Source organism: Urocitellus parryii, chromosome 2 (assembly GCF_045843805.1).
Source record: "Urocitellus parryii isolate mUroPar1 chromosome 2, mUroPar1.hap1, whole genome shotgun sequence".
Taxonomy (NCBI): domain Eukaryota; kingdom Metazoa; phylum Chordata; class Mammalia; order Rodentia; family Sciuridae; genus Urocitellus; species Urocitellus parryii.
Window position 1 is genome coordinate 119,619,717 of NC_135532.1, and position 12,862 is coordinate 119,632,578.

General features: G+C 44.4%; 2 protein-coding genes across 5 annotated transcripts in view; one reads left to right on the forward strand and one right to left on the reverse strand.

The window, feature by feature from the left end:
- The first annotated feature begins 262 nt into the window (after positions 1 to 262).
- Pfn2 (profilin 2) lies at positions 263 to 5,896 on the forward strand. Its single transcript, XM_026379874.2, has 3 exons — positions 263 to 463; positions 2,326 to 2,518; positions 4,220 to 5,896. Exons 1-3 carry the CDS (start codon positions 332 to 334, stop codon positions 4,315 to 4,317), a joined length of 423 nt encoding a protein of 140 aa, XP_026235659.2. The 5' UTR covers positions 263 to 331; the 3' UTR covers positions 4,318 to 5,896.
- Positions 5,897 to 7,345: 1,449 nt separating this feature from the next.
- The window catches only part of Rnf13 (ring finger protein 13), a 115,062-nt gene continuing 109,545 nt past the window's right edge, over positions 7,346 to 12,862 (reverse strand). For all 4 annotated transcript variants that reach the window (XM_026379869.2, XM_026379872.2, XM_026379871.2 and 1 more), the window contains 2 exons: positions 9,813 to 9,893; positions 7,346 to 9,558 (listed from right to left, as the gene is read on the reverse strand). In XM_026379869.2, coding sequence (XP_026235654.1) covers positions 9,194 to 9,558; positions 9,813 to 9,893 — 446 coding nt within the window. In that variant the 3' untranslated portion in view covers positions 7,346 to 9,193. The remainder of the gene's footprint in view (positions 9,559 to 9,812; positions 9,894 to 12,862) is intronic.

A 12,862-nucleotide genomic window follows, 5' to 3' on the forward strand; every position in this document is an offset into this window, starting at 1 on the left:
ACCGCCCGCGCCCGGGGTCGCGCCGCGGAAGGATCGCACGCACGCGCGCCGCCGCGGCCGAAGCCGGAGCCGGAGCCGGGGACCCGGGGAGCCAGCGCCGCCGCCAGCGCCACGCAGCTCCGCCGCCGGTCGCGCAGCCGGGCCGGGCGGGTGGCCGGGCGCGCCGCGGGCCGCCCCTCGCCGCCGCGCCCGCGTCCCCGCCGCCCGGGAGGGGGCGGGCGGTCCTGCGCAGAGCCGCCTCCTCCCCGCCCCCGCCCCGCCTCCCGCGTCGCCGCCGCCGCCGCCGCTGCGCCTGCTGCCGCCGTCCCCGCTGCAGTGCGAAGGGCTGAAGATGGCCGGGTGGCAGAGCTACGTGGACAACCTGATGTGCGATGGCTGCTGCCAGGAGGCCGCCATTGTCGGCTACTGCGACGCCAAATACGTCTGGGCGGCCACGGCCGGGGGCGTCTTCCAGAGCATCACGGTGAGCCCCGCGGCGGGCCGGCGCGCTCCGGCCGAGCTGGCCGCGGGCGCGCGGGGCCGGGCCGGCAGGTGTGCGGCGCGCCCCGTGCAGGGCTCGGCCGAGGAGGCCGAGGCCGGGGACGCCCCGCGCCCCCCGCGCTGTCGGCGCCGGGATGGATGGGGGAGGGGGCACGGGCGGGGGCGGGAGCGCTATCCCCGGCCGGTGCCCAGGGCCCGGCGGCCTCGAGGTGGCCTCGCCTTCGCGGGCGCAGCGGGGGCGGGGGCCAGCCGGGGCGCGCGGGCCTGGGCAGGGGTCCCCGCGGGCCGCCCCTCGCTTGGCGCCCGGGCCCCGGTTCTCCAGGCGACTTGGCGTAGGCTCCCGGTGCCCAGGCCTCGGCGGCTGGCAACAAATGCCGCAGACCACGTAGGTGGGTCCGTGAATCTCGACTCGGCTCTGGCCCCGGGTTCCCTTTAATTCTCCAAGATGGCGAACTGCCATCGACTCTCCTCCCGAGCAGACCGTCGCTGCACCGTTATCCCGGTTACGCAACTGAGCCCTGGTGGCAGCGGCCGGGGGTTTCGGTGGCCGGAGGGGACGGGGCGGGGGCTGGTCTCCCGCGGGCCTCCCTCCCCAGCGGTGCGGCAGGGCTGACGCACAGCCCCGCCGCTGCTCGCCTGTCTCCCTGGACCTGCAGGTTCCGACTGGTGCCGCGGGTTCGGGATGCCTGCCCAGCCTCCCGCACCGCTCATTGTCTGCTGTTTCCGCCGAAGGCTCAGCATCGGGTCCGGCACGGGACATGCCCTTGATTTCTCAGCCCCACACTTGCCATCTAGGGCCAGAACCCAGGTCCCTTATTGGGGGTGCTAATTATTCTTTTGCTAAACGTGGCTTAAGAGCTGGCTGCAGCACTCAGTTCTCGGTACTGGCACTTTGGGAGTCTCCTGGGCCCGCACTGGACCGGGATCCTCGCGGGAATCGGCCTCTGGTAGCCAACTTTGCCTGCAGCCCGCTGGTCTTTGTGTGCGAGTTCCCGCTGCCTGGCGCGGGTTGCGGAGCTGCTGGGGTATGGCTGGGCCTGCTATGACTCTGCAGTTCTAGGGGGCGACGCCTCCCCGAGCCTGGAACGTTGGAGTGCACGTTTCTGCTTTCTGAGTCTGGTGGCTACCTCAGTTTCTCTCCCAGTCTCCCTCCATCTTTTCTTTTCTTCTGCCATCGCCTAATGCGGTGTTCTGGACAGAATCCTCTTTGCGTTTGCCCAGAAGGAAAACTGATTGCTGAGATGGGAGGGGAACGGAAGTTGGAGAGAAAAAGGAGTAGTGGCTAGAAAAATAGGAGGGAAATATGAATTTGGGAATGCACTGAGGTCTAGAGATGGAAGTTCTTACCATCAGGGGTATTTCAAGCTATTCCATGCAGGGAAGTGAACAGGTCTGCTAAGCTCAGGGTTTATTTCCGGAGATTTTCCAAGGAACTTGATGCAACATGACCGGAGTAACTGATCGAATGTGAGAGAGAAGCTGTTGTTCAAAGAGTTTGAAACTGAATTTTTACCATTATTACATAAGCACCTTAAAGCACCACCTGACTTGATACAGTTTATAAATAACTCTTTAAGATTGCAGTTTGTTTCATGTCAACTACCCATTATTTAAATTCTTCGCATAGATTGGTTTTTATTAGCAGACCACACTGAACTGCAAAAGAGAGCCAACTGATATAAAACATGTAATCCTGTGAGGCATTGTCTTGATTTTTACTTAGTGAAATGTGGCTGATTTGTAGTGGCAGTATAAACTAGCAGTCTTTCCTGTTAGATCAAGCCCTGACAGGAATTCACTACAACTTAATGTTTCTCCTTTTCTTTTTCTCTTTTGGGGGGACAGCCAGTAGAAATAGATATGATTGTAGGAAAAGACCGGGAAGGCTTCTTTACCAACGGTTTGACTCTTGGTGCAAAGAAGTGTTCAGTGATCAGAGATAGTCTATATGTCGATGGTGACTGCACAATGGACATCCGGACAAAGAGTCAAGGTGGCGAGCCAACATACAACGTCGCTGTCGGTAGAGCTGGTAGAGGTAAGCAAGGTGTTTTTGTGGTTAAAGATTGCATGCCTTATTACAACTTCATAAGCAGTTTCTTTAGCATTTTGAATGACAGTTAGTCCATAATGGCTGTTAAGGTGGTTTCTTGGACTGCCCAGCACTGAAGGGAATCACTGCTGTAGGTCTGCCCATGTCACAGCAGTGGCCCTTGCAGCGGAGCCACTGTCATCCTGACTTCCTTCTGAAAGGTAGTTTAGTATCAGCTCTTCATAAACTCAAAATGAAGAGTTTTCTCCAGCCGCTGGACAAATCAGATGATGGTCCTGTGCTGCGTGCAGTTGTTGAGCAGTTTCCATTGTTTGGCTTATTTTCGTCCCTGTGAGGCTTTACCTCTGAGTCATTTGTCCTTTTTTCGCTTGCTCATCATAAAGCAGCATGATTGACATTGGTTCTTTTTTTTTTTTTCCTTCTTTTTTTTTAAGGAACATTGCTTAGGAAGTGAGAAATAATTAGATGAGTTTTTTAGAATGAGTTGTCCTTTTCATTAAAATATATCCAGAGACTAAAGTGTGTCTGAGATTTACTGAAGAGTAGGAAACTACGTTTAGTTTATACTTGTCCAAAAATTCTGATATCTGCAGATAACTGCACTTAAAAAAAAAATCTTTCTTTTTCAAAAAAAGATTTTGAAATTGAGGTTTATTATGCCATATAATTGATTTGCAAGGACATTTAGATATTAACTTGTAGAAATATTTAAATAAACAGGACTCCCACAGCCTCAGTTGGCAGACTTAGCATGTCAGCATGTCACAGGTCAGAGCAACTCTTCCGTGCGAAGAGACTGGCACTGCACTGTAGTGTAATGCCCTGGTCCTGCCAGCTGCCTGTGATTGCCCTACAAGCTTCTCTTATTTTGGTGTGAGTTGATGTTTGAGTATTTATTTATAGGGAAATGAGATGACTTTGAAATAGTAGACATCTCTCAACATTAGCTGTCAATCAACCACGTGATTAGGAAACCCTAGATTTTCATACCACAGAACCACACTGACATCTAGTGGCAATGAGTGTGAACTGTGACATATACCTGCACACTATGGCATCATAAAAGAAGCTGGTATTAGTTAGAAATAGTCTATTTCAGGATTTAGACTCATTTAAAAACAAGACTAGCAGAGTGAGGATATCAGTATGCATAAAACTTAACTTCTGTTAATTTGGCCTCTTCTGAATGAAACTAAAAAGCTGTTTAAAATTTGTTTTTCATTTTCCTCTGGAAGTGATATGTCTATTCATATTTACAGTGTCACTTGTATGACTTAGTAGTTTCTACTTAGGAAACCTTAAATATGGGGAGAATTTGTGAATACATACCAAAGTTTTTTAAGTTTATATTTTTGGGGCATACATGTTTGTCATATCAACCAGAATTTTTGTCCTGAAGTGAAAGATAAATGGTCACTTTTTTTCCTTAACCAGTGTAAAGATAACTGTGTAGAATCAGGCTGCTGCAGATGGGGTTCCGTATTGCAGTACTAGTTACCATGTTCTGTTCTTGGTGTATCACTGATTGGAAAGTCCCCATCTGGAGACCTACTTGCCCTCAGTGCTTGACAGCTCATGGGAAACTAACTTAATGTCAACTTATTAATCAGGGATCTGTCTGCTAAAACTTATGTGACTTTCTTGATTAACACTTCTTTTGAAACACTTTTCTTCTTTCTCTTTCAGTCTTGGTCTTTGTAATGGGAAAAGAAGGGGTCCATGGAGGCGGATTGAATAAGAAGGCATACTCAATGGCAAAATACTTGAGAGACTCTGGGTTCTAGCTGCTAGGCAGACTGTTAAGTATTAGGGGAAATTGCTCTTAAACTTTCCTAGCGGTAAGCTTAAGTCTTAATTCTGGAAATTTTATTAGCAATGCAGGGTGATGGGGTATGAACCTGTGTCTCCTGTGTATCCCTCTGTTGGTGGGGAAAGGTGTCTTTCTTTCTGCCCGCCCCTCCTTAAGTAATGCTGTTCACTTTTGTTTTGTTTCCCTGTGTACTCCAGCCTTGGTTATAGTCATGGGAAAGGAAGGTGTCCACGGAGGCACACTTAACAAGAAAGCCTATGAGCTCGCTTTCTACCTGAGGAGGTCTGATATGTAAGCAGCCTCTCCCCATCTACCTAGCAGCTGTCTGCATCGCCACCCCAATTGTGGTCATCTGCTACCAGACTAGATAGATGGTAGCTAGTTTTCTTTACCTACTTTCTAATGTCATGGTTCCTGTTTGCCCAATGATCATTTGTCAGTTAACCACTGTATGTAACCAACCCCTACTGGCAACATAATTGCAGCACAATAATGATTTGCATGATACCTTGAAATTGGGGGGAGGGGCATGCCAAGTTGGGCATCACTTTGTCTCAGCAATTAATGGGATATTGATTACTAAAATAAGTTAATATTAAGCAAGGTGCCGGTTGTACAATCTCTAATTTGATCAATGTCTTTTCAGCACTTTGAGCTTTACTTGGCTCACTTAGTCTTCCTTTTGTAGCGCATGGTTGGGAGGAGAAAGTGCATGCATCTCTCCTTCACTCCTCTTTTCTCTTGCCCTCCCTTTGCACATAAGGGATTTGGTTTGCTTCCATCCTCTTTTATGCAGTGCCTGGTTTATTTAACCAATTAATATCCCCTTTGTTGACGAGCTGTTGAGAGCTGCAGTAGTTTGCTTTTAGTATTGTGGTTGCACTTGAGTAGACAAATCTCTTCACAGTGTCTGCAGGACATGTGCAGAGTGCAACTGCAAAACAAGAGCAAAAGGCACTCCTCCCACGACCTCACAGTAACCACACTGACATACCCCCAGGGACATTCCATCACCGCAATAGCTCACATTGTTGTTCCTGTCTTTTTCTTTGCACACCAGCTCTACTTGTTTTAGTAAAACTGTAAAAGGCTGCCATTATGGACATTAGGTCTCCCAACATAACCATCTGGAGTGTGTCCAGTTTGTTCTTCATAGGACCAATTTTTATTTGCAGCTTGAGTTTTTATATGAAGTTGCATTATTGTGGACTTGGCTGTCTTGTGATGAATTTTTTCATATGTATTCTGTGCCATACTATTGTTAAAATGAACTGTTGCTATTGTGAGATGGATTTTAACTGACCTATTAAGGGTTTCTTTCGAATGGCACTACTTTAGGGACATTCTAGTATTTGCTTCTATTGTTTGGGCCTTGTGGATAATGTACAGATTTAAAACAAATCTTGTTGCTGATTTGTCCATTTCTTTCCCTGCACTTTGTTACATCTGGGATACAGTCTAACTCATCTGATTTAATATGCATTTAAAAAAATGCCATAACTATTAAACACCTTGTTTACAGACAGATGAAATAAATTTATTCCAACCAAATACTCTAGACTCCTGTTATTTATGTAAATTGTCGGCTTACTGTTACAGTTGATTTTCAACATGATGGGAATAAAGAGAATAAGCCAGAGTCTGCTGCAAACATTAAATTAAGTACCTAGGCATTTCGTTGTAATAAGCTTCGATCTATTAAAAAATGGCTTTAGTCATTTTGGGCTGATGTCCTCATGCTGTGTGAGGAAAACTGACTTATCTGCTGGAAAACATTTTCCTCTATAGGTCTCCAGATGTGAAATCTAATAAGCAGTAAGAGGCTTCAGTACTGAAAAGGGTTGCAATATTGTGGACTCTGTTGAAATGTCATGTGACTTCACATGACATGTGCTGGCAGGATGGAAAATCTGCCAGCTGGGACTCTCCATCCTATGAGCAGAAGATGTTACTTTGACAGCATTTAAGAGAATTGGGATGCTTTTGCATTCTCTAGCTTTGGAGCAACATGTCTGACGACCATGGCAAAACAGTCTAAGCCTGGAGATTGTAAATTCCCTAAAATGTACTAAAGTTTAATGAAGATGTAAATTTTGGACTTTTTAGATAAATCACTACTACCATGTAATGTCAAGCAGAAACTTACAATGGTAGATGTTCAAAAGTTAGAGGATCTAAGTGAAACTGGGGAGCTTGTTACAGGGTCAGTTCTGGCTTCTAGGGATCTACCCTGGGAGATTCCATGCATCCACGAAGTAGTCACCAGATATCAAAGTCAGATCTGCATGCTGTCCTTGAGAGAGAAAGTATATTGGGAGAGGATAATCTCTTCTTTACTTAAAATAAAATACTGTACATAGGAAAGCTTTTTCTCTGACAAGTTGTCAGGCTTTAGTTCTAAATCTGTACATATGGGGTGTCAGGACTTGACTAGTTTGGTAATTAAACACACCCTAGTAGTTGTGAAATGATAAAAACCTGGTATCAGCTTATTGTTCTGTTAAGATTCCTGTTAAGAATAAAAGATGGTTGGGCAGATGAAAAATTGTGACTAGGTGTGGTGATTACATGGCCTGCAGTTTCAAAAGAAGAACACTTTTGGAAATATATACATGCAGACTTTGCTTCACACTTAGTGAGTTCAGCATGAGGAAATAGAGCTGTACACCTTAGTGTATCAGATGTCTCATCACATGGCATTACTTAGGACAAGTACACTTGGCAGCACCAGAGGTATGGGTTGGACACAGAATTTTGTGTCCCCAGGACAGAATGGTCATTGAGGAATGACACAAGAACATGGTCACCAGTGGATGCTGGGGGACAGGGAGCATAAAGTGTAATGTATAGCATCTGCTGACATAGTACTTATACTTATGAAGGTGGTAGATGCACACACGTTTCTGCCTGGGCTCAGTTTCCAGGTGACTATTTTGATTGCAATGTTTTCAATAACATTACTTTTATAATCAGAAAAAAATTAAATTTTATTTGCTCTCCTATTCAAAAAACTTAATCCATACACTGAAATTATAGAAGATTTCAAATAGATATTAAAAGAACAAGTAACAGTCCTAGCCAATGCTGTTAAGACACTGCACACATTTTTTTTTTTTTTACAACTAAAGTTAATTTGAAATTTCAAAAAAAAAATTGATCCAGAAAAACTTAAACCATGTCCTTCATCTGAATTTTGGGTTAATAACTAATAAAAGAATACCATATCTAATACAGAGTTACACACTATAGAACAGGTTTAAAAAGACCAGGGTCATACAGTTACGCCACATTCCAACCTCTGCTTAACCACCCTGGTAAATCTGTAGATGTCCTCCTTCTCAGGATAAGGTAATATCCAGACAGTACATACTGAATTCAACCTTTTACTTTTGAAAGTGAACACTTGGAGGTTATGGGTTTTGCGGATTATGAAAATTTCTTTAAATAAAAATAATTCAGAAAGTGAAATTTCTCCCTAGTGTTAAATTTGCTTAAAAATGCATATTTTTTAATAAAAGGCTTGTTATTTATATTGTATTTATTATTCTACAACATGATTTTATGTAGTTTCCCATGTTGGTAGGTATGTCTATTGCAAAGATGCACATAGTTTATATCATTGCCATAATATACACTTAATTTTTGGAATGATTTTTGGCTGTGGTTTTAGTGTTTTCATGGATTAACCTAAATGCTGGTAGCATCACACTATACAACGTTCTAAGTGATGTGTGTTGATTGGATCTCAGTCATTATCCCTTTAGTTTTACAGTACTGGGCATGTAAATAAGGCTAATGTGGTAAGTAGTAGCACAGCAGAACAAACATCTACTTATTCTTAAAGTGGAAAACATGTTTATTAACATTCAAATACCTCTCATACAAGGCTGTATAAAAATTCTTAGCGTCTTGATTATACAGAAGTCTATATTTTCTACATATAGTTACAGTGATATATAATATAATTTACTTTTTCATAATACATTGTTTCAATACATTAGTTCTGTTAAACATAAGCACTTATTTTCGAATTCAATACTTGAACAATCTCTCTGTACATAGTTTCGCAGGGCTAGTTAGCATAAGATGCTCTTTATTAAGAGGTATATGATCTGAGTTAATAGTTGCTTAAGTTTGGTATTTTTATGCAGCGTTTTCTTTTGCTTTGATCACAAAACCCTTAAGGATACTGAAATCCAGTAAGTAAAGTCCAGAGACATTACCTTCACTGTTGATTCAAATTTGTACATAACACTATAGTATTAAACCCTTAAAAAAAAAAACTTAAAATCTGCACTAGTTATAGACTTTCCTATCAGGATCAGACTACTTGGGAATAGGAAAGCAAAAAACAGCTTCAGAGTTTGTGGTGACAGAAGGAAAAATACTAAGTTACTTTGTTGCATCTCACTAATGATGGCGATCTGAAGGAACACCAAAATACACATTCCAACTCAACCTACTTGTAACTGTTTGTGGAGGTGAGAGTTGGCTTAGCTTGAGCTAGATGGCTGCAGGACTGACTTCATGTGTAAAGCACAAAACATTTGCATACTGTGATCTATGTCTTAACTGCAAGCTATATTGAGATTTTTTTTTAATGTTTTGGCTAAATTTCATCCCCAAAGAGCTCATTTGATGCCTGAGTGACAGCACCAGTCTGTTATTAGTGAAAGGAAGCACACTCCTGCAGATAAGTACCGATCAAAAGCCTGTTTCAGTAATCTGATTAAACTAGAACGCTAGAAAATAAGTTAATTCTACAGAAACCTCTAAAGGGAGCAAAAAATCAAATTACATACCTAAGTAAACATTTCAAGGGAAATAAATCAACCAGTCACCTCCAAAAGTCAGACCGTGTTGGCTATGTTGTAATCCCGGTCCCCATTGGCCTGCAGCTGGACCACAACACTGTGCTCGTTGATCTCGTTCTCTGCATCACTGCTGTCAGTATCTTCGTTGTCCTCGTCCTCATAGTCTGAAGACTCTGTCATGTTCTGATGAGAGTGGGATTCCGACAAAGCCCCAAATGACTGAGCACTGACAGAAGCCAAAGGTCTCAGCAAGGGCGTGTGCTCTGACACCTCGTTTTCCTCTTGACTGCTGTCTGTGTCAGAGTCTGAGTCACCTTGAGAAGGAACAACTTTCTGCTTGCAGACGGGACAGGTTTTTTTGGTTTTAGTGAGCCAAGGGTCTACACATTTGCAGTGGTAAGCTGTTGAAACAAAATGCATGTTTTCAGTTAGCATGCTGTGGCTGGGAACACTACTCCGTCCCCCGTCAGGTGTATTCAATGTTGTGATCTGTGCTCTTGTCTAGGGACAAGAAAAAGAGAATACCTTCAGGTGGACGAATAACTAGTGCAGAGCCTGCCTCGGGGTGCACTAACAACTGCGTCCCCGCCCTGCAACACTGAACCCAGCTATAAAACCCCTCTGTGTGCCAAGTTAAAGCAGTAATTACCCCTACCATGGGAACAGGGAAGGACTCTGAGCTTGTCTCCGTCTTCATAGTCATCCAAACAAATGGCACAGACGTCATACTCATCTCCTGGAACATAAATAGCATCAATTAAAATATGTAGAGAACTCTCAGCTCATCAGACTTTTCGAATGTTTAGTGTTCCTTAGTTATGTGCCCCCTGATTGATCTATCTTGGACGGCTTTTGCTTGGGTTTTTGTTTTGTTTTGTCAAAACTTGAAGGAGCTACTTAGCTATTCAATACTTCAAGGATCTGAAGTTTTAATATAAGCAGTTAACCTTGTACCTGAAATATGCAATTGAAAATGATGTCACATTTGTTTACCCTAATTATCTTCACAGAAACATCTTAATAAAAGTCATAATTATATTAGAAATTTAGATTCAAATGTCATTTTGAAATACTGTATGTTGAAGAACAAAATTTCATTGCTTAAATTTCTCAAAGTCTCTGGGGTCATTTATTTTTTTTGGCAGTGCAGGCACTAAACTCAGGGTCTCATGCATACTAGGCAAGAATCTTACCATTGAGCTACATACACACCTAGCTCTGGGTCATTTTTTCCCCCCAAATTCAAAAGAAAACATTAAAATGTATTCACATTAGTGAGTAAGAACAGTGAAGAGATACAAAACTTCAGACCCCCAGCATTCACCAGTTCTATGGTGTCTGGCACACGCTCAGCCCTGGATGTCCTGTCTTAAGCTGTAAAAAGACCTGAGCTGTCTTTCAGGGCTGTGAGGATGGAATGAGCAAAGGGTCAGCATGCAGTTGTTCAACAAGTGAGTTTTATTACTAATATCATTGCTATTTAATTGTCATACTGTTGAATTTATCACCTTTACATTCAGAAGTTTATTAATTCATAGCTCTTTTTAAAGTTCAAATTATAAATGTTTATAGAAAGTGGCAGTTTTTAACTTGGCTTTTCCAGTTAATACAGATTTAGACACCTCAGTGACTGATTTTAATTCAAGGTTCTCTGTTAAATGTACATAAAAACTTACAAATATCATCGGGAACAAGACACGGTCCAATTCTCTGCCTGTCTACACAGGGAAACAACCCGAGAGAATCTGGACAGCCTGGATGAATAAGATTCATAAAGGGGGTGATTGGTTCTTCCATGTCCTCTAGTCATTTAAAATGCCTCCGGGAGTAGTCCTAAGTGGAAAGCTTTAATGGACATCATTAATTCCTGTCTAGAATCCTGAGGTCAGTTACTATTGCATCACCTATCAAATACATCGCTGGCAAGCACTAGAGTGCCTCAGAACCTCACTAGAGCTGGTGAGGGCGCCTGTCTTCACCACCCACTCTGAGGGCCCCCAAGGGTCCCTGTGGTGGGTGCAGGCGTTTCGCTGACTCAGACTGGAATGCGGTAAGAATGAAGTCATGATTAATGTGCTCTTCACCTTGTGAAAAGGTCCTAAGAGGCTGAGGTAGGGAATCCCGGGAGGCCCACGTCAGAGGGAAAGGTTGGGCATCAGCCTGGATGCTGTGAGTGGTCAGTGAGAGGCAGTGGCACTGACTTTGCAGGTGGCTGTGGGGAGAGTCACAGCCAGGAAACGTGGGGGGCCTCAGGAGCTGGGAAGGGCGAGGAAATGGACATGCCCCAGGTCCCAGAGGAGGAGCTCCCTGAGGCCCCTAACAGCCTAAAGATGACAAACCTGTGTTGTTTGTACTGAGTCTATCATCTGTAACTGTGGGATATGCGCTGTAGTCACTGAACTTTCCTATCAGTCCTCTGAACCGCTCCAAGTGATGGAGTTACACTCATGGTCTATGTTTCTGGCCAAAGCAGGTGCTTTGAAGATGACAGGTGAAGACCAAAAGGTGTGGTTTGTGACCAAGGACCTGAATGTAGCCTAGTGCTCTGTAGAAAATCCACTGGTGGCCGCAGCTAGGGGCGCGGTGGCTGGTGCTCCCATCCTGGTCCTCCCATCCCGGTCCTGTTACTTATTAGTTACACATGACCTACTGAAAGACACTTATCTTTGTTTCAGTTTTGTCAGAGGCAAAGCAAAAATGCCATCACACTATGTCTCAGGGTAGCAGTGCAGCTGGAGAGAGATGCAGCACTCTGCCCCTGTCCCCAGGGATCAGCTAGCAATAAGCCGGTGGCAGTGGGCTGGGATCCTTTGTTGTACTACGGAGATTACATAAATTAGACATTCAGTAGCTCCTGAACCGGGCATGTGAAAGACTTCTAGTTGCACTAAAAGCTGGGTCAAGCGCCTTACGGACACTAGGCTGGTCACTCCTCCCACCCCTCGCCCTTAGCCACTTGTGATTAAATCAGAGATGGTGAGAGAACTAAAAGAATGGAAACAGGCATGTATCAATAAAACCCAAGAATGATGACAAAATCCAATTTTTGTTCCATTTAAAAGTCCTGGAAATGGAGAAGGGTTGCACGATTCAGAGATCTAGTTAGTGGGTTCACAAGAGGCTGCGGTCCAGCATCAAGTGATGGCTACATGGCTTTGTTGACATTTAAGTCAGACATGAATTCAGAACGCTTGTCTGTTCTATCAGAAACAGGCAGCAGACATTTAGAATTTCCTACCTGTCCTGGGAGTACAAGATAAAGAACTCGAGTGCACGGCTGAGTGCCATCCTGCCACCCCTGGCCTCACGGAGAGAGTTCTGTTGCTTAGCGCAAGCTTGTGGTCCAACTGGGAATGATCTTGTCCCCAAGGCTCTCTGGGCTGTCGTGAGGTTTGTGGTTTCCACAGCTGTCATCTCGTGGACTAGGGATGCTGCTAAACATCCTATAGGGTACTGAGCACCCTCCCCACTGCCCAGGCATAAAACAAACAAACCACCCAGGATCACCCCATCCAAATGTCATAGTACTGAGCTGACAGACCCTGATATCATCCCCTCTGGGCTAAGAAAATGTTGCTGATTCACCACTGGATGCAGGACATACAAGTCGGGAAGATCTGTGTCTCCTTATGTGAAGCAATAAGGAAATGTTTCTATCTGGAATGTCTCTGGCATCACTGTTATTTGACTAAAGTTCCTAAAAAA

What these genes read in the sequence shown, in the direction of transcription:
- Pfn2 (XM_026379874.2), top strand. Translation starts at nt 332, where the DNA reads ATGGCCGGGTGGCAGAGCTACGTGGACAACCTGATGTGCGATGGCTGC. An exon ending in GCGTCTTCCAGAGCATCACG is followed by an intron (nt 464 to 2,325) that starts GTGAGCCCCGCG and finishes TTGGGGGGACAG; the next exon opens with CCAGTAGAAATAGATATGAT. An exon ending in TGTCGGTAGAGCTGGTAGAG is followed by an intron (nt 2,519 to 4,219) that starts GTAAGCAAGGTG and finishes TTTCTCTTTCAG; the next exon opens with TCTTGGTCTTTGTAATGGGA.